The 19678-nt window shown below is 43.2% G+C and overlaps 1 protein-coding gene across 2 annotated transcripts in view; it reads right to left on the bottom strand.

Moving 5' to 3' along the window:
* Positions 1 to 19678, bottom strand: part of LOC111870895 (transient receptor potential-gamma protein) — a 417090-nt gene that overhangs the window by 76895 nt on the left and 320517 nt on the right. For both annotated transcript variants that reach the window (XM_033754034.1, XM_023863517.2), the window contains exon 4: positions 8990 to 9120. In XM_033754034.1, the coding sequence (XP_033609925.1) occupies positions 8990 to 9120 (131 nt within the window). The remainder of the gene's footprint in view (positions 1 to 8989; positions 9121 to 19678) is intronic.

Raw genomic sequence — 19678 nt, 5'->3', positions numbered from 1 at the left:
GAAATGAGAAAGGTAAGAATAAAGTTGACTCGGAAACGCATAAGAGCCCATTTCTTGAGCCATGAATTCCTAAAAACAATTGAGACGGACGGTGCCAAAGGAATTACAAACGTAACACAGCCGGATGTCAAATCTTCGACAGGAAATGTGTTCAAAAGGAGACAGATGCAGGGAGAAGAGAGATATGTAAAGGTTTGGAGAAACTTGAACACAATCAAAAAGTCAAGGTCTTCCAACGACATAACAAAATGAATAGGGACGTGCATTAGCGAAGAAATGAGGACATTTCTCCCATTAATATTTATCATTTTGTTTCAAATTAAGGAGAGGTTAGTGACTGTATCCTAATTAATTCGTAATTCCCGTTACCCTCACGCTGGGCTATGCATGCTTTCATTGCGCTAAGGATATTAAGTGAATGTTTCATGTGTGTGTCATTACGTTCGCCTTCTTCAAGGTGAATGAGGCGTCCCGACGTATGCAGAAGGTCTAGCAAGGGAATTCAGGGTGCTGTGGGCGGGAAGCGACAAGCCATTACAACTGTTTTTTCTTTCGTTCATTCCTCAATGTTTTCTTTCGGTCTCTTTTCTTTCCTACCCTTTCTATTTTCTTCCTTCCTCCCTCCCTCATTCTGCTCTTCTTTCTTACTTTCTTTCCTTCCTCTGTGTTTTCGTTATTACATTCCTTTTTTCATTTATCTCTCTTTTTTCTTTTATGTATTAATCTTTCTTTTTTTCTATCTTCCTGTAATCTTTATTACACTGTCCCTTCCTACCGTCTTTCTTTCTTTCATCTCTTTCATCTTTCTTACTCTTCTACTTCTTGCCTTCTTTGTTTCTTTCCTCCTTTCCTGCCTTCTTTTTTCTGTTTTCCTCACTTCCTTCTTTCTCACAATCTATCCTTCATCTGCTTTTCTTTCTTTCTTCTTATCCCCCTTTCCTCAATTCTTACACTTCTATTTAGTTTTCTTTCTTTCTTTCTGTTCATCTTTCTTATATTTTCCTTCCTCCTTTCATTCTTACATTATTTCCTTGCTGTCTCCTTTTTTCTTTCCTTCCTCCATTCTCTGTCTCATATTCTTCTCTTCCTCCCTTCCTTCCCTCGACAAGTCAACCTGTTGCAAGGGGAAGCCCCCGGGTGATAATATCCTGCCGACACGTGACGGGTAACGCTGCTGTGTGTAGAGCAGCCGAGTGACGCACGCCGAACTGCATTATTAACATACAGATGACACTGAAAGCAGAAGTTTACTGTGGAGCACTGGACTGTAAAACTGGCGATGAAGCACTTGCAGATAACAGCAAAGGGGACGTCTTGTGTGGGTATATTGACACTTACGTAACAGCCGTTGAGAATTCAACCGGAATCCTCATAAATTTCCGTGCTATTAACTTACCTCGCTATCTTCCACATTCCTTTCCAGTTCTACATGTTATCGAATGATGCGTCGAGGCCGACGTTTAACTCCATCTCTCATGAATAAACTCCTAAACCGTCTCCCTTATATATTATATTACACTACATATATCGACATCAGAACAATATCAGTATTTAGGGTATCAGCAAGATACACTGAAACAAAAGACTGCTCGCTCGTTCGTAACCTACTACAAAAATTATCTTCATGAAACTGTTAACGCTCGACAACTTGCTGCTATGGCAACGCGAAATTGGATAATTTCGGAGCGGGCCGGACCCAACAGAAAACACCATTTCCTAACAATTCCTATATTGTTACAGAGTTGTGTTCACCTCGCCGGTGCACAGAAACAGTAGTTGTTCTATCGTTGCGTGTGGGTTGATTTCCGCGGGAACCTGTTTACCGAGTCGTTGCGTAGCAGTGAACGTCTACTCTGGCTCCGCTATTCCGGTTTTCAGGCGTCATGTCATGTCATATTACCTTAGACATTAGGTTTTGTGTCACAGGTTTCAAAATAGTCCTCCAGACACAGCCCGACATCACGCTATAGAGAGCAGAACCTTAATGTCTTTCTTCCGTTCGTGTTTGGTGCTGATTTCTTTTTCACCCCGAGGAGGAGGAACTTTATGAATGAAATATCTCTCTCTCTCAATCATGAAATAACACTTTCTGCTTTGAGTTCAGTTTCGTGGAACTGTTTGAAAAGCGCCTCCATGAAACCGAATGCTGAATGCCAGTTTATCGATTCGTTTTCCACTGTTATGCCAATATATTACTGTCACGCATCCGGGGCTCGGTGGCAAATAATAACAGGGTCTGGATCGCATGATTGGGTTTAGTGACAGTTTCTGCAGTTACAGTCAACTATAACAGCTCACAATTAATGGCTATCTTAAGTCTGGCTCCATTCCTTACTGGACTACGAGTGTCTTCTCTTCCACTGTGACTGACTTGCTTCTGATTTACGGATCGGCCATTTCTTCAGCTTCCGGTGTCCGCTCTTTAACACTCCACAGCTGAACACTCTCTTACGAATGAATCAATGAATGCATGAATAAATTCTCTTTTATAACTCGGAGCGAACTGAAGAGAGACCATCACCTGGAATTCTTCGTCTTTTATTATCTGTTTCATCCGTTGCTACGAAACGTATGTCAATCCCGTGGTAACGTTTTGATTTCTAGAAGAGTATTCATTACAATGAAACGCGCTTCTAACGAGCCGTTTTCTAGCAATGGACTATTCCGTCACATCATTGAGTTCAGCGCTGTTACATTCAGCAGTCTCTTGAAATAACTTCATATACCATTTGTGGTAGCTTCCTTTCTACAAGGTACATTTTAAGCAGATGGTCCTTCAAGTCAGTGCTAACCATACACTTATTACGATGAATTACACAGACAAGTTTGTATGTTTTTCCTCCTTTCCTTGTTTCACTTTTAATTTCAGCGTCGTGATAAGTAGAAATCATTAAAACATTCCATTTATCACGCCACTGGCCCACAGTGATAGGCAATAATTTCTCCCTGTTTCAGTTTGGCATCTTTGATTGTCTTGGGTACACTCTTTCTGTTTAATTTTAGAGTCCAAACACAATGTCCTTGTGCTTCAGTAGCCTGGCCAGAGCTGGGGAGTTAGCCAGACTGCGTGGTCTTTTCCCAGTAATGATGCCATCAAACAAAGAACAATGGCCGTTGTTTTGTTCGTTCCCTGTGTTAACCCAAGACATACGTAAGTAAATGACACTATAAAGAATCTTGAGGTGGCATTACGAAACATAAAGACTTACAATAGACTCGACAGCTGTCGCTCCAAGTGGATGCAGGATGCTTGTTTACAAGCACGGTAGCAGTTGCCCCCCCACAAGAAGAGAACAGACACATCACTGAAAGTAGCAGGAATATTCTTCTCATGGACATTATACACGTACATACAGTAAACCTTGGATAGTAGCCGCGCCACAGCTCAAGCGGTTAGTCTCTGGCATCCCAATGAGGCGGCCCGGGTTAGAGCCCGGGTCTGGTTAAGTGGGATTTGTGATGGACAAAGTGGCGCTGGGGTGGATTTTCTCCGAGTACTTTGGTTTCCCTTGCCAATCTTCATTCCACCAAATTCTCCATCATCATAATCACCCGGGGCAGGCTATAATAGGCCAATTAGTGGCCGCTGTGCCGAGTGGACCCAGTTGGACACCACTCCCCACTAAGCGAATTAAAAAAAAAACTCGCTAATCCGCATTAAATGATAATCCGGATTAGTGAACCAAAAGGTAGACCTAAAAGAAAAAAAACTTGTCTACGTTGCCCAGTTTGGTACATCTGAGGTTGGTATGTAGTGGGGACTGGCAAATTTACTGAACATCTAAGCCCCGTGTGATTCGAACGGCATAGGTGTTTAGGGAAATGTTTTTCAGCTAGCGGACTGTTGCGCTACTATTGCTGCCTTTCGTACGCTTGTGTAACCGTCGTTTTAAATGCAACTTTTGTTTTCATCTTTCGTACACTTCATTACTCGGTGTGGAAGTTAGAATACTTCCACCGAAGCCCTGTGAGTCGGAGAAGGCGACGTGAAGGGAACCCGGTGCCTGGCTTTCTAACTGGGCCACCCTGTCTCTGGGGGGACATAAATGCAGAGAGCTGATCCTCCAAGTTCGGTGTTGGACGCAAGGCTGACGACCTTGTTCTGTGAAAAATAAAAATACTGTCGCGAAATCCAAAGAAGTGAAAACCGAATGGGCTGCAGACAAATCTGTAAGGAAGGTCATGACCTAAAAACTGGGGACTGTTTTGTCAATGATGATATAACTTATTACATGTTTCGGCCCCATTCGGCCATCATCAGGTGTATGCACTCGTGCTAAAATTGTTGCACTGTCATCTCAGTATTTCACGTGTGAACGCGTTTGTCATTCTTAATTTTAAAATCTTTAAAATATTTAAAAGTTCACAAAATTGCTGATTCAGCCTCGCTGCATCTGGTTACAAACTGTGGGATTTTTCTATTATATGTAATAATTGTGCTGTATCAATAATTTTATATACTTTGTTCACGTAATCTGCATTTTACATGTAACACAAATGGGGGAGAAGAGGAATGCATATAGGATATTGGTGGGAAAGTCAGAAGGAAAGAGACCACTAGGAAGACCAAGACGTAGGTGGGTGGACAATATTAAATAGATCGTAGAGAGATACGATGGTATGGATTGGATTGATCTGGCTCAGGATAGGGACCAGTGGACGGCTCATGTGAACACGGTAATGAAAATTTGGGTTCCACAAAATACTCGGCATTCCTTGACTAAAGCTATTTTCATGGAGTCATGAGTTTGCAAAAATTGTTTTAATAATTTTTTCCGATGGCTTTAGACGTAAGAGAGGAAATACCTATCATATGTACTGCATTCGTCAGACACCGAAGAAAGGAATTGGAGTACAATGAGAAAGTTCATGAGCTATTCGTATACTTCAGTAACGCCTATGATTCAGTTAGGAGGGAAGTATTTTACAAAATTCTGATAGACTTTGGGATATACAGGAAACCAGTGAGACCCATTAAAATGTGTTTAAAAGAAACATGTGGTAAAGTCCGTATAGGTAAACATTTGTTTTATAACTTTCCTATTCACAATGGTCTAAGACAAAGAGATGCTTTATCGCCACTGCTTTTAACGTCCTTTTAGAATATGCCATTAGGAAGTTCTAATGAAACCAGCTGGAGCCGAAATTCAAGGGGCCATATCATTTTCTGGACTATGTACACGATGTATACCTATTGAGGGATAATACAAATACCATAAAAACACAAAAGCTGTAACTGACGTTAGTAGGGAAGATGGTCTGTAAGTAAACACACAAAAAACTAAGTACATGTTGATTTCTCGTCACCAGAATACGAGGCAAAATTACGACATAAATATTGCTAACAGAACTTTCCAAAATGTGGCAATGTTCAAATATTTGGGAATGACAATAACATACAAAACTTTTATTAATGAGGAAATTAAGAGCAAATTAAATTCCGGCATTGTTTGATAGAATTTATTTAAGAACATTTTACTAAAAAACTATTTTGTTTCTGGATATTATCAATCGTAATGTTTTTATTTAAATTATAATGTTTCGAAGACTGGATCTGTCTCCTTCCTCAGGTGGATGGGGAAAGATAGACATACTCAGTTGGGCCCGTTAGAAAGAGCTAGTCTCAATCCCTCTTTCTGACGGGTCCAACTGAGTAGGTCTATCTTTCCCCATCCACCTGAGGACGGAGACAGATCCGGCCTCCGAAACATTTTGTTTTTTTCTCTTATATATACCAGACGATGGCTAGAGTAAAAAATAAGCCTTATAGTTTTGTACAGCATATACCATCGTCAGAATCCTTTCAAGTCTATCTCTGTAGTTAGTCCGTTATCCGTACTCGCGACCCAGTAGAGTCACATGCGACTCGAGAACCACATTTTGCAATGTCTACTATATGCTGAAGCAGTTGTACTCAGGGCGTGTACATGTCTACTTGGGCATTAATGAATCCTCTCCTGGCATAACAAATGTCCGTGTTTACTGACTGCACAATTCTGTTTGCGAGGATAATCCAGCCATCTTCACGCCCTTGTTCTAACCCATTACTGCACAATAAATTCGTAACGATGCGTGGTGAGGTTATGGTTGCATGCTGCCCCGACAGAGGCGCTGCAAGCTGAAGGTGTCATTAATCTGATGGCAGGTGAATTTGCAAACAAGTCTCTCTGTTGTCACATATCACTGTCACGAAAATTGTTTATTCAGAGTTTCTTGCAGCCGGGATAGCTCAGTCGGTACTGGGACTGGCTAAGGGACGATGAGTTGGAGTTCGAATCCTGGTATGTGTAAGATTTCTCTCCTCTCGAAATCGTCCAGACGGGTTCTGGGGTTCACCCAACCTCTTGTCCAGTGGGTACCGGGGGCTCTTTCTAAGGGAGTGAAGCTGACCACTCACCTCCAACTATTGCCGAGGTCAAGAAATTGTGGGTCTATACATCCACTCCCTCATACGTCTTCATGGCGTAGTGCTTAATTAGTTAAGTGCAGGGACAATTTTACCTACCTTTACTTTGTTAGAATTCATAGGATGCTATGACGGAATTGTGAGCACGTGACGCGAAGCCCCTGCCATATATACTTAAACCGTTACCGCTAGACAAGTCTTTTCCATGTTCTAGATTTGTATGAGGCAGCTACCGCCGAAACACCTGCTATTTTAACTAAGTTTTCGTGTTTTTCTTCAGTCCCTGAAAGCAAATGCCTAGATACTACCCCGAATAAGCCACGACCGGCTTCTTCCTCTTCCTTTTTCAATTCACCATTGATCTATAATCTTACCATGTCACGGTATACTGTCCGATTGGTGCCAGCGTCTTCAAATTACAACTCATACAAAAGTTCTGGGAAGAACTAATGGAGTACTTCTCTTTGACACGACACGGATAGCACAGAAATCGGAAAAAAAGTAAGGTATATACACAGACACAGACAGCACGGTGATCTCATAAGCCTCTTTTTATTTTTCCAAAATAAGGGGCTGGTGAAGGTAGTCGATACTTTAGACGACTGTGGAAAACCAAGAAGCGTTACCGCTGCGATAAGCTGCTAAGTTAGTGGAATTGGAGGAGACGTAAATAATTTTTTTATTTTTTTTAAATTCGCTTAGTGGGGGGGGGTGGAGTCCAGCGGGGTCCACTCGGCACGGCGGCCACTGATTGGCCTATTGTAGCCTGCCCCAGGTGATTATGATGATGGAGAATTTGGTGGAATGAAGATTGGCAGGGGAAACCGAAGTAATCGGAGAAAACCCGCCCCAGCGCCACTTTGTCCACCACAAATCCCACTTGACCAGACCCGGGATCAAACCGGGGCCGCCGCGGTTGGAAGCCAGCGACTAACCGCTTGAGCTATGGCGCGGCAAAAAACAAACAGTGAAATTGGAGGTGATGTAAATGAAGCGAGAGTAATGAAAAGTGAGGGCAGAGAGGAGGAAAATTCATGCCAGAAAATAAAAACTGTGAAGGATCGCAACCCTGACCTGTACCACGAACAGAGATGTTATGCTTGTTATCAGAGCCTTGCTAAACACAGTTCATAAGAGCGCATGGCACACAGTTACGTCACTGCTCAGTTTAGCAGGAGACAGCTAACTGCCCCCAGGACAACAAAACACGGTGTAATACTTGTTCAGTCATAGGCAGTAATTAATGATGCATCTCACTTGAAGATGGGTCGTAACACCCACCTTCTGCTAACACACAGCACCAGGAAGAGCACACGACCCGAAACTAGAGCTCAGTCGGTAATGCAGACCACGGGCTCGACTAACAGAAGATCGTGGTTCAATTCTCGGCTGGTATAGAGGTTTCTCTCTTGTTCACCGCGTCCATATGGAATCTGAGGCCTACCCATCTTCCTAGTCAATGGGGGTAATACAATAAGCCCTCACTAATCCGGTTTAATCGAGGGAGAGATCATCTGGATTAAGAAAGCAAAGTTAAAAAACAATTAAATAAAATATGTAATAATATAAATTGTGCTGATGAAAATAAATACAGAAATATCACTGTAGAGTCTTCATTTAAAACTATAAAAATACAAGAATCTAAAATCCAGGGTCTCCTTCATCCAGCTGAAGTCAATCTTTTATATTTTCTTGCGTGGTTTCAGTCTCCCCAGCAACACAACCTGAAAGTCCTCTAGCTCTAATCCCTATGTACTCAACCATGAAGAGAACTTTTAATTATGATATTTCGATCCGGATTGGCGAAGATTTACGGTATATACTGTGATGTGCTATATGACGGCCATTGCTGCGCAACGGCTGTAATGGGAACACATAGTTCCGCGACGGAGAGTACATGGAAACTGTTGAGTTCTCACAGCGACAAATTGAATAACAACAATTGCGTATGAATATCCATGGCAACGAATTGTTGAAACGGCGGGAATAATACATTTCCGCGGTAACAAGCACAGAACACGTGAAATCGAACAGTGGGAGAAGGTGCTCTCTATTACGTTCGAACGCACGATATATCAGTCCAACGTCGGCCAGTTTGTATTCGACTCTAGTAGAAAAGAGTTCCTCGACAAGGGATCAAGACACTTGACCGAGGATAGAGGTGCAAGTAATTATAACAGCGAAAAAGAACCGTTTGCAGACGGTATAGGTGATCATAATTGTACTTGCCTGTGTAAAAGCGAGTGTTCAATAAATATTCGCTAAATCCGAGACCTGGGTGAATTTATTTGTCTCGTTATATAGACAACACGCGACAATATATACAGTGTGTTCCAGAATAGTATACCCAGAACGCTCTTTGGGCAGTAATGGTACATATTCTGAATATTTCCCATCAAGCCCATCTTGACGACATTTCTATACCACCCGTTCTACTTGATATCTACTCTTCTGTTAATAATCTGCTGCAAATAAAAATGACAGGACAACAAATATGGCCACATTCTCATACCGCACATGTGTGGGGAGCTATTAGACTCATACTTCGGTTGTGATGTCACTTTATCACATAATGGAACTCACCTCCTGGTGGAGGCGACGTCACCACGCTCCACAGCAAGCAGAAACTTCTTTTCGTCCAACGATAGCTGTGCCATCTCTTGGTGGGGGCGGATAACATTCTCCTCCTCCATCATTCCATGGATACTATGTCTCTGAGAAAAAAACAAGGGAAGAACAATAACTATATAGATCAACAAATTTTAATAACTTCAAGTATCAGCTCATTTTCAGTCAAAAACTTTCATTCAAGATCGATTAGTGTCTTGCAGCTGCACAACTGGGGGCTTCTCAAGAAGGGCTCAGCGCCATATTTATTTACTTAGTTATACCTGCGTTTCCTTCTCTCATTTCGCATTTCTTTACGTTCGCTGTATCAGTTTTTTAAACTAAAAAATAGAAATCGAGAATTTCCGGCTGGAACTTTGCTTCAGTAATGAAAATGTGCATTGGACCATGAACATGCAACTTCTTCTAAAATGGGCCATAATAGACCATGGGGGGGGGGAATTCTACAGAGATCGATTATTTGTGGAGGAAATCATGTGGTTAGAGGCTCCTTCGGTAGACGCAAACTTAACTTTACATCGGTCAACAACGACACAATGGAAACCTTGCTTAAACTGTCTTTACGAGATAAAAGGGCTATTCCGAAAGTAAATTCCAGTGAACTGTTAAGAAAACAAGCAAGGAGAGGAAAAAATTATTATATAAAAAATACGTTCATATTTAAGCTACTTCTTAACGTGGAGACTGCCGCAACTGAGGCACATGTATCGTTGAATAAGCACCTGTTTGTCTATGTTAAAAAAAGTCCGCGGCCTATGAACTCAGGCACGTTTTGACACATTCCATAAACTCCTCATTATGGCTGAAGCGCTGTAATCTCAACCAGTTCTAGCGGTAGGCAGTGGTAAGTGACAGTCGCTCGGAGCGAGATCAGGGTTATAAGAAGCGGGGTGGTCAAACAACTCCCAGACGAAATGTTTAAGCAGCATTCGAGTGTGAGCAGCTCTATGCTTTCGCGCATTGAGCGCTACACCGATGTCGGCATTCAACACCTTTTGTTCTGAATGGCCTTATACAGTTCTTTAGTGCTTTGCAATACATTTATGACTTTACATCGTACTGTGGTCCCTTACTGCATGAATTCCACCACCATTAACAGTCTTTTCCTGTGCCAGAAAACAGTAGCCATTATCTTCCTGGCAGACACTTTCAGTTGAAATGTCGCAGTTTGCGCGGCTTCAATTATGCGATATAAAACATATTCATAAAGTCTCACTTTACGCGCAAAGATTGAAATAATGTGAATCCCCCCAAAATTCAGTAAGAATCACGAGACTTGTCTTGGATTATGCGAAGTCTTCAGGAACGCATCCTCACATAAAATTCGTCTGCACTGTACTGTTCCGGACGCCATGTTGTCGCCCCTTCAGTGAGGCGTGACGTACGGGCAGCCTCTGTTACAGGGTAGAGGTTCGCTGGCTGTCAGTCCCCCGAGGGGCCAACATACTTAACTACAAGGTTCAACAGAGTTGTGTCCCTGAAGGCTTGTACATTTTGTCGAGTCTTGGAACTTTCTTTCAAAGGCGGAAATTCAGTTATTTTCTAACAGATGAATTGTCCGCGCATGAGCAATATGGACTGCGCACTGCACTCTAACTGGTGCAAAGGACTTGCCTCAGAGTCATTTTCCAGAGTTACCACTTTGATAACCTCAAATATCACATGCTTGCTTCGTGCTTTCCGCGAAGATAGAGGTAATATACTCCTCCTAAACGTCTGTACACACGATGTGACATTCTAGAAGATAGCACGGCTGTGATAACCTCGTATATCGAATGCTTCTTTCTTGATTTTTTTTCGAACTGAAGAAGGACAAGTATATTCCTCCGAAAATAAACTGTTTACCGGACTACACGGCGTCATATTCCAGAAAATACTCTTCGCAGTCATTGCAGTGATGGCTTCAAGTTTAACAAGGAGAAATATGATTGAAGCTGTGTAAGATTTGAGGTTTTTACGGCGGTGACTATGAAGGAAGCAGTCTTCTGGGATTTGGCACCGTGTAGATGTGGTGTTAACCGACGTTTCGGAAGAATGTATCGCCTCCATCTTCCTTCTACCCTGAAGACGGAGGCGATACATTCCGCCGAAACGTCGGTTAACACCACATCCACACGGTGCCACATCCCAGAAAACTGCTTTCTTCATGGTTGAAGCTGTTTGCATGGATGGATGGAATTTTGAATAGATTACAGAACCCATAAAAGACGAGACTCACTCTGGGGTTGCACTTCATTGGCACGAGAAACAGTCTCTGCTCCTGACTGATGTCTGAGCTTATGTAGTATCAGCTTCAGGGATTATGGGCGCCTTCCGATATAACAAAAAGCCCATCTGACCAGATTCGATACGATGCTCTTCCCACTTAAGCCAAGTTTCCAATGTTCAGTAACACGAATAGCACTAAAAGTTAAGAGCGGTCGCCATGCTTACCGTATTCAGTACGAAACAGTATAATATACCGATACAAGCCAAAAATTCGCGGGTACGATCATGGAAAGGCTTTACGTGTTGTTTAACATGTAAATATTTTATATATGGATTCACTTTAATAGCCAAGTGTACAAAACCCAGTACGTCTCAAATAAATGATCGATGAATATTAAAGTAAACGTATAAACGGGAATAAATTTAATTTTAATTAAAACGAAAATTGGTAAGGATGCACCCCAAATTTGCTAAGCCCATCATCTGCTCGCTGTTTACTTGTTGTGACGCTTAATGAATTTGTTCGTTCTGGTGATACTTCGTAAAGAACTTGCTGTCATGACGTCTGACAAACAACGCGTGAAGACGTCATAAGTAATTCGATTTACGGATGGAGAGCAAGAAGGGCTCACAGCACCTCGCACACTGCCTGTCATTGTCAGTGACAAAGCGATGGGCGAGCTTTGCTGCCGTGCAACACTTCCCTGTAGCTGTACCTGCTGGGCTGGATCAATAAGATCTAGGAGCCGTTTATCTTCTTGGTGATGATAACCTCTATCAGCAAAAATACGCGAACAGTGTTGGAGCAGCGGTCGAGTTCTATAACCGTACTCTGAACGTCTTAATAACACAGTACTAAACACTTACCGAATATTAAGTTTCCCGATGAGGTCATTAGATTTCTCAGTTGAGCTAATCCTTCCAGCCACAGTATGGCTCTGGGGTCGACTCAGACTTTAGCAGAAATGAGAACCAGGGAATCTTTCTGGGGGGTAAAAGGCGGCCGGCGCGTACGGCTGACAACCTTACCGCCATCTGTGAACCGATTGCATAGAAAATGTGGGATCCTCGACGTCTCAATTCCCTATGGGCCTCCATGGGAACCACACCAAAGATTTCAACAAACACACACAACACTTCTTCGGTAAGGTCGCGTGCTCAGGTTATGACGTATTATCAAAGAAGTTTTAGGCAGATAACGCGCAACCTGAATCAACAAATCATTTCCTTGAGCATGCAGGATGGTGAGCATACTTATGCAGATAACGCGCAACCTGAATCAACAAATCATTTCCTTGAGCATGCAGGATGGTGAGCATACTTATGCAGATAACGCGCATCCTGAATCAACAAATCATTTCCTTGCACATGCAGGACGGTGAGCATACTTATGCAGATAACGCACAACCTGAATCAACAAATAATTTCCTTGAGCATGCAGGATGGTGAGCATACTTATGCAGATAACGCGCATCCTGAATCAACAAATCATTTCCTTGCACGTGCAGGATGGTGAGCATACTTAGGCAGATAACGCGCATCCTGAATCAACAAATCATTTCCTTGCACATGCAGGACGGTGAGCATACTTATGCAGATAACGCGCAACCTGAATCAACAAATAATTTCCTTCGCATGAAGGATGGTGAGCATACTTAGGCAGATAATGTTCAACGTGAATCAACAAATCATTTCCTTCGCATGAAGGACGGTGAGCATACTTATGCAGATAACGCGCAACCTGAATCAACAAATAATTTCCTTCGCATGAAGGATGGTGAGCATACTTAGGCCCTCGGAATATTCACGGCACAAGCCGAATGGCTTGGTATGTGCCACCGTTTCTTTCTCCTGTGACTTTCCATGCAGTGCTCGATAGAGTTAACGCGCAGGAATATTTCGAGGGAATTAATGTTGGAGCTCATAAGGCGGAAGATTGAGAATAAAGCGAGGCACGCGGAAATCAATTACCGCAGCCACATAGATCATTTTAGCAGAAGATGAGAGCTGCAACTGGAGACTGGAACTCTGCACCCCAACCGTGAGAGACATCATCTGTGCTCGTGGAACTTGGCACATGAAAGTCAAACAAGAAACTGTTCCGTGACAGCGTCTCCCAATGCACCACTCTAGACCCTACTCTGGGAACAGTTCTGCAAAGGTTAACGGAAACTTCTGGGCCAGTGAGGAGATTCTTACATACGCGCTGGTTCCATAGTAGTAATAAAGATAAGATTAATAATAAATTAACTAATTTCATTTAGTAAAGTGCTCGACAACAGCAATATAGCTAAAGACTGAAAATAACTAGACAAGCAATAAAATATCCACTTCTAAGAAACAGAACCATAATAAACTGTTACAACAGAAAAGCTATAAGTTAAGTTAGGGATTCTGATACTTCGAGATTGCGCCCCTTAAAATAATAAGTCCACATGGCACCTCAACTCTACTGGCCAACAAATGTGCAGTTCTGCACATGTTGCAGGTCCCTATCAGACTGTACGGTGACAGCAGGAACCTAAGTAGCTTTACAGCCTCTCTACACCTATAGTAAGCTATAAAATGTTCCTGTACAGTCACGAAAAGTGCAGTTCTGCACACTGTTGCAGGTCCCTATCAGGCTGTACGGTGACAGCAGGAACCTAAATAGCTTTACAGCCTCTCTACACCTACAGTAAGCTATAAAATGTTCCTGTACAGTCACGAAAAGTGCAGTTCTGCACACTGTTGCAGGTCCCTATCAGGCTGTACGGTGACAGCAGGAACCTAAATAGCTTTACAGCCTCTCTACACCTACAGTAAGCTATAAAATGTTCGTGTACAGTCACGAAAAGTGCAGTTCTGCACACTGTTGCAGGTCCCTATCAGACTGTACGGTGACAGCAGGAACCTAAATAGCTTTACAGCCTCTCTACACCTACAGTAAGCCATAAAATGTTCCCATATAGTCACAAAAATTATTGTCAAATATTTCGTAAAATACAACTGTACTTTATTCTCGAGAACTTCGAGATCTCCTTGAAATGGGTAACAACCCTCGATAATGAGAACGTTAATAATGATGATGATAATAATAATGATACTAACAATAAGAACAACAAATGTTTTACATAACGTTATGTTATATTTTAGCGTCCTGTTGCACTGATTTTCGTCCATGATATGTATGTAGTGTCCGTCTTGTAGTGCACTCAATTTCACTTGTTATTTCACAATATGTTTCGGCACTATAGTGCCATCATCAGGTGCTCCATTTACGTTAATCTATTTCATTGCTTGCCATTATGTCACTGTAAACTTTAAAAAGTATTTTAAAATGTTCGTCAATTATAATAAATATTTATATACTAAAAACTTGTTAAGATTATTTATCTTATCTGTCCCAATGCTAACATCGCGCATAGTTCCACCACTATGGGAGTCATTCCTCTTACTCTCAGTGTATATCGCGTCTCGTGTTGCGTGTTCCCTGTTTGGTTGCGGGTGTTGTAATAACAGGTGAAACTCAGTGCACTACAAGACGGACACTACATACATATCATGGACGTTTTACATAACGACTAGTGTGTGACTTTTGAGTGACTTTAGACGGGGTTTGGGGTGGTAAATGGATTCACTGAACATTTACAGATCGTAATTATATGTAACCATAGTGTTATCGCTTATTCACATACTCAGAAGTTCATTACAGCACTTTCTAATTCTTCTGTCTGCTGTGTCTTCACCAATGGACATTCCTCTGCTCCTAGACTCATGTCCTCGCAGGCTGGCGGTCATCTCACACCAACCTCCTACTCTTCAACTACCGTCTCAAGTCTCCACTGTAGTCAGTCAGTTAGTTTAGGACCGTCGGTTTACCGCCTATCAGTTCGTCTTGGCGACAAGCCCCTTGAGACTCAGGACGAGAATTTTTAGCATCCAACTGAATACTTTCGGTTATAATCCTCTCTGACGAGAGGATCGTTCTGTCGTTTGCAATTGCCGCTGGCCCTCATCAGTGTCATCATTCTCAGGTCCGAGTCCTGCGGGAGTCATAACCACATTTTATTGTCTCAGATTCGAGACACTCCCAACCTTGAGGTCCAGGTTCCCGTATTTATATCCCCAGGTACTGGGGTCTTTTTGATCTCCTGCTACGACTCGCAGGGCCTTCTCTCCCCTACCCTGTAGTGGCAGCTAGTCCTCGGTAGGGCCAGCATAGAAAACACAGTTTTTCTACTTTTGTGCCACGTAGCTACTGCACGGATCGCGTAGAGAATCCCGCTTCCCAATTACTCTTGCCTAGCTGTGGGCTTGTTTACAGAGCCGATCCCCAACAACGGCTGTCTTTGCAGGCTTCACAGTTCTTGTCTTGAGCAAATATGTCACAATGTAACGTTAAACGATAAGATGATTAATAATTCACGAAAAACCTCAATGAGGATAGGCGATGCCGGAGCCGAGATTTGAACATTGGATATCCCGAATATGAAATACTACCCACTGGACCGTGTGGGTTCATAATGATAGTAATGACAATGGTGATACTAATAAAATTAACAACAAAAAGTAAAATTCTCTCTCTCTCGTTTTTCCTCATGCTCTTCCTCCTTTCCGAGTTACAAGAAGGAAACAAAGTGTTACCGGTCTAGTCCGGTGAGGCCATTTCTCACCTGCGATTGGCTAGTTAGCTGTCGGCCTGCGAGACGGATATGAATGATGTGAGAGGATACAGCCGTGGTTTGTTCAGGTGCCTAGACTGCCGTGGTAGCTAATAATAATAGAAATAGGGCATAGTCTGCTGTACTGAGACTGACAGAGGCCTTGTATATATTGTACATTGAAATAAGAAATGTGCATATGTAAATATATGTAAATACAGACAGTGGACTTATTAATACAGACTGACTGACAAATGACAGACAAGACCTCTCGTCAGAGAGGGCGCTACACATAGACAAGACAGTAACTTTCATTCAAAAGAAATATCTGGTCATGAGCCCCAGCTGGGGCTCGACACCAAGACAGACAGACTGACTGACCGTCAGTTGCAACGTGACTCAGACTCAGCCGTGGCCTACTGTTACTTCCAACTGTGGCTTTTGTCTCGAGGGGCTGAGAAAGGGACTAAGAACCCGTCACAGTCAGTAGGCCAGTATCTTGGCGGATATTCGAACTCGCGTCCTTGCGAATGTAGAAGAGGAGTGCTAACCAATACGTCAGGAAATTCTATGAAAAAACACAAAAGGAAGTGGTCGTGGGTTATTTCGAGACTTATCGACAGTTTCCTGCAGGGACTGCGTCAGAGCATGAAAATTTCAATCACCCTGTGCGGTCTCTTGATTATTTATTGATTTTGTTAATTTGTATTTTATTTACGAGGAAAATGAAATGGCCAGGTCATAGACCGCGCACGGGAGAGCAGCGACGTGCATGCAAAGCTTTGGTAGGAAAATACGAAAGTACTATTTCCTAAGAAGAACTATATGTAAGCGTGAGGATATTATTAAAACGTATGCTACAAGCCGGAAAGTCGCGGGTTCAAGCCCCGATGAGGTCATTGGATTTTTTTTAATTGACCTAATCTTTCCAGCCGCATTATGGTCCTGGGGTTCGCTCAANTGACCTAATCTTTCCAGCCGCACTATGGCCCTGGGGTTCACTCAACGTCTAACAGAAATGAGTACCAGGAAGTAATTAAATATTTTTCCTGGGGAGTAAAGCGCGGCAGGCGCGTAAGGCTGACAACCTTACCGCCATCTTTGAGCAGATTGTCTAGAATCTAGATAATGTGGGAGCCTCAACGTCTCAAAACCCAATTAGCCTTCACGGCCTAGTACAGGGATAGCTTTACTTTTACTTACTTTATCTTTAAAAACAGGCCGAAAACTTAAGGGCGGGATTCATGTGCCTCACAAGGAACTAAAGAAAGTCAGGATATTTGGTGCCCCAGCTGATGCTCGAACCGGGGACAAGTCGGAAGATCTACCGGTTGAGCCATCTTGATGGGTTACTCGATCTCAGGGCTAAGATCGCAACTCGAGGCCTCCCGAACATGTGTCCTTGTTTACAGCTGAAAACTCCCGGCAGAAAGGGACGAAAATCACAGACGCTGTACACCAGCGTTTCTTTAAGATAAACAATTTCGTCATCGCGTCATGAATAGCTAGCGAAACGTCTGAATCTGATTCATACGTCAGATGCCAGGAGATAGTTCACAGTTGCCGCAGAGGGCTCAGTAATCATGTCAGACGGGAAAGTCTATTGTCTGTCCTTGGCGGGAGGGTCTCTTTGTCATAGCATGGAATGCCTGTCTGCAGGGGGGACACGTGAGACTTCTGGCGGCACTGCCCGGCCAGAACGCACAACTGTTCCTCAGAACATTGAAGAGAAGAAAGGGTGAGTAGGAAGAGAAGGAAAAGAACAGTGGTAGAGGGGGAAGAGAAGGATAATAGGAAGGATGGAGGATTAAGAATGCAAAAGGTAAGAAATCATGAGAGAATAGGAAAAAGGAGGGAGGATGGAACAAAAAGAGGAGGAGGGAGAGATGAAGAGGAATATAAGGAAGGATAGGAGGAGGACAAGGAGAATAGAAGAACAAGGAAGGAGGGGATGAGAAGCATGAAGAAAGGAAGGCTAGGAGAATATGGGAAGAAGGAAGGGGAGATGGCATAAGGAAACAAGGAGAAAATGAAGAAAAACAAACAAGAGGAGAGCAGAATAAGGAGAAAAGAGACTGGGAAAATAAGATTTCGATGGAAACAGCTCAAGGTAAAGCGACAAAGAAATAATGTCAAGAAGACGAACAAATATCTCGACAGTATTGCAGCAGGAAAAAAGGAAAGAAGACATGCGCAGTGGGTTCAAGTTGCTGCCACTTCGTTAGCGCGTGATACAAGAGAAGGCACTCTTGTTTTGCGGTAAATCATCTACCAGGGGCGGTCACAAACAAGGTGAGGGACACGGCATCGTAAATTAGTGACGCTTAAGGAGACGCGCGCTCCAAGCCAGGCTGTCATGATTATTCATCGGCACAAAGGGCGTCGGGGGGGGGGGGCGTTAACATTTATTTCGCTGTCATACCGAAGGATGTTGTGTCTCGAAGGCGTGTGAAAATAACAAGCAAATTTGAGATAAAAAAATGTAACGTTGACCCTCTCCTTAAATGGTTAAGCACTACACCATGAAGTCGTATAGGGGAGTGGATGTGTAGATCCACGTGTTCTTGACCTCGGCACTAGTTGGAGGTGAGTGGTCAGCTACACGCCCCTGCCACTTTACCACTGTACCCATTGGACAGGAGGCTCAGTGGGTCCCAGAGTCGGTCTGGACGATGTGGAGAAGAAACAATTCTTGACCCGACCGGGACTCGAACTCCGAACCTTCTGTCGTCCAGCCCAGTAAAGTAGAGGAGTAGATACATTATTGATTACAGCGCCAGATTCACAACGTCAACCGGACAGCTCAATTAATATGAGAACATAGAGCATAAGGGCAAAATTAATTCATGGAGTGAGCGGTTCTCAGAATTTTGATAACGTAACCTCTGAAATTAATAGACGAATTTAGGCGATTCGCTCTGACGTCCAGTGGCAGCAGGAAGTAATTACTTCTACAAGTTCTGCACGCCTACAGCAAGTTATAGTATGCTCCTGCACAGGTACGGGAGTGTCCTGAAATACAGGATCTGATGTTGTCAAACCGGTGGTTATGACCAGTTCTATTTTCTTCGGATATAGCGCCATATAGGCCGTGGTAGACATTCTGGTTTCTTGCTTGGGTTATTCTCCTAGACTCAAGATGAAGGATACGTATTACTTCGAAACGTCGGTTGACCTTCAACAGACTACATGTCGCTATATCCCCCAAAAGAGAAACTTTCTGTGTAATTATGTTTTGTGGACACGTGGTAGTGTACCTGGTTGAAGCAATAAGCTACAAGCCAGAAGGTCGCGGGTTAGATTCCCGATGAGCTCACTGGATTTTTCAATCGACCTAATCCTTCTAGCCGGTCACGGTAGCCGAGCGGTCTAAGGCATGTAATGTCTTGGCTCGCTTGGAAACCGGTATCGTGGCTTCGAATCCCACTCAGGGCATGGATGTTTAGTTTGTTTGTGTGCGTTTTTCTGTGTTTGTGTACAGGTAGAGGCCTTGCGACGAGCTGATCACCCGCCAAAGGGGTCCTACCGAATGTGTAAGATCTAGAAAAACCGAAGTGAACGGAGAAGTTCATGGAGGTAGGCATAGGCCCACTGGGGCTGTAGTGCCAAGGAAAAAATCCTTCTAGCCGCACTAGGGACCTGAGGTCAACTCAGCCTCTAACAGAAATGAGTGCTAGGAATCTTCCTAGGGGTAAAGGGCGGCCGGAGCGTAAGGCTGACAACCTCACCGCCATCTGTGAGCCCATTGTATAGAATATGTGGGAGCCTCAATGTCGCACAACCTTATGGGCCT

Source organism: Cryptotermes secundus, unplaced genomic scaffold (assembly GCF_002891405.2).
Source record: "Cryptotermes secundus unplaced genomic scaffold, Csec_1.0 scaffold709, whole genome shotgun sequence".
In the NCBI taxonomy this organism is placed as follows: Eukaryota; Metazoa; Arthropoda; class Insecta; order Blattodea; family Kalotermitidae; genus Cryptotermes; species Cryptotermes secundus.
This window is presented reverse-complemented; position numbering and strand designations above follow the sequence as displayed.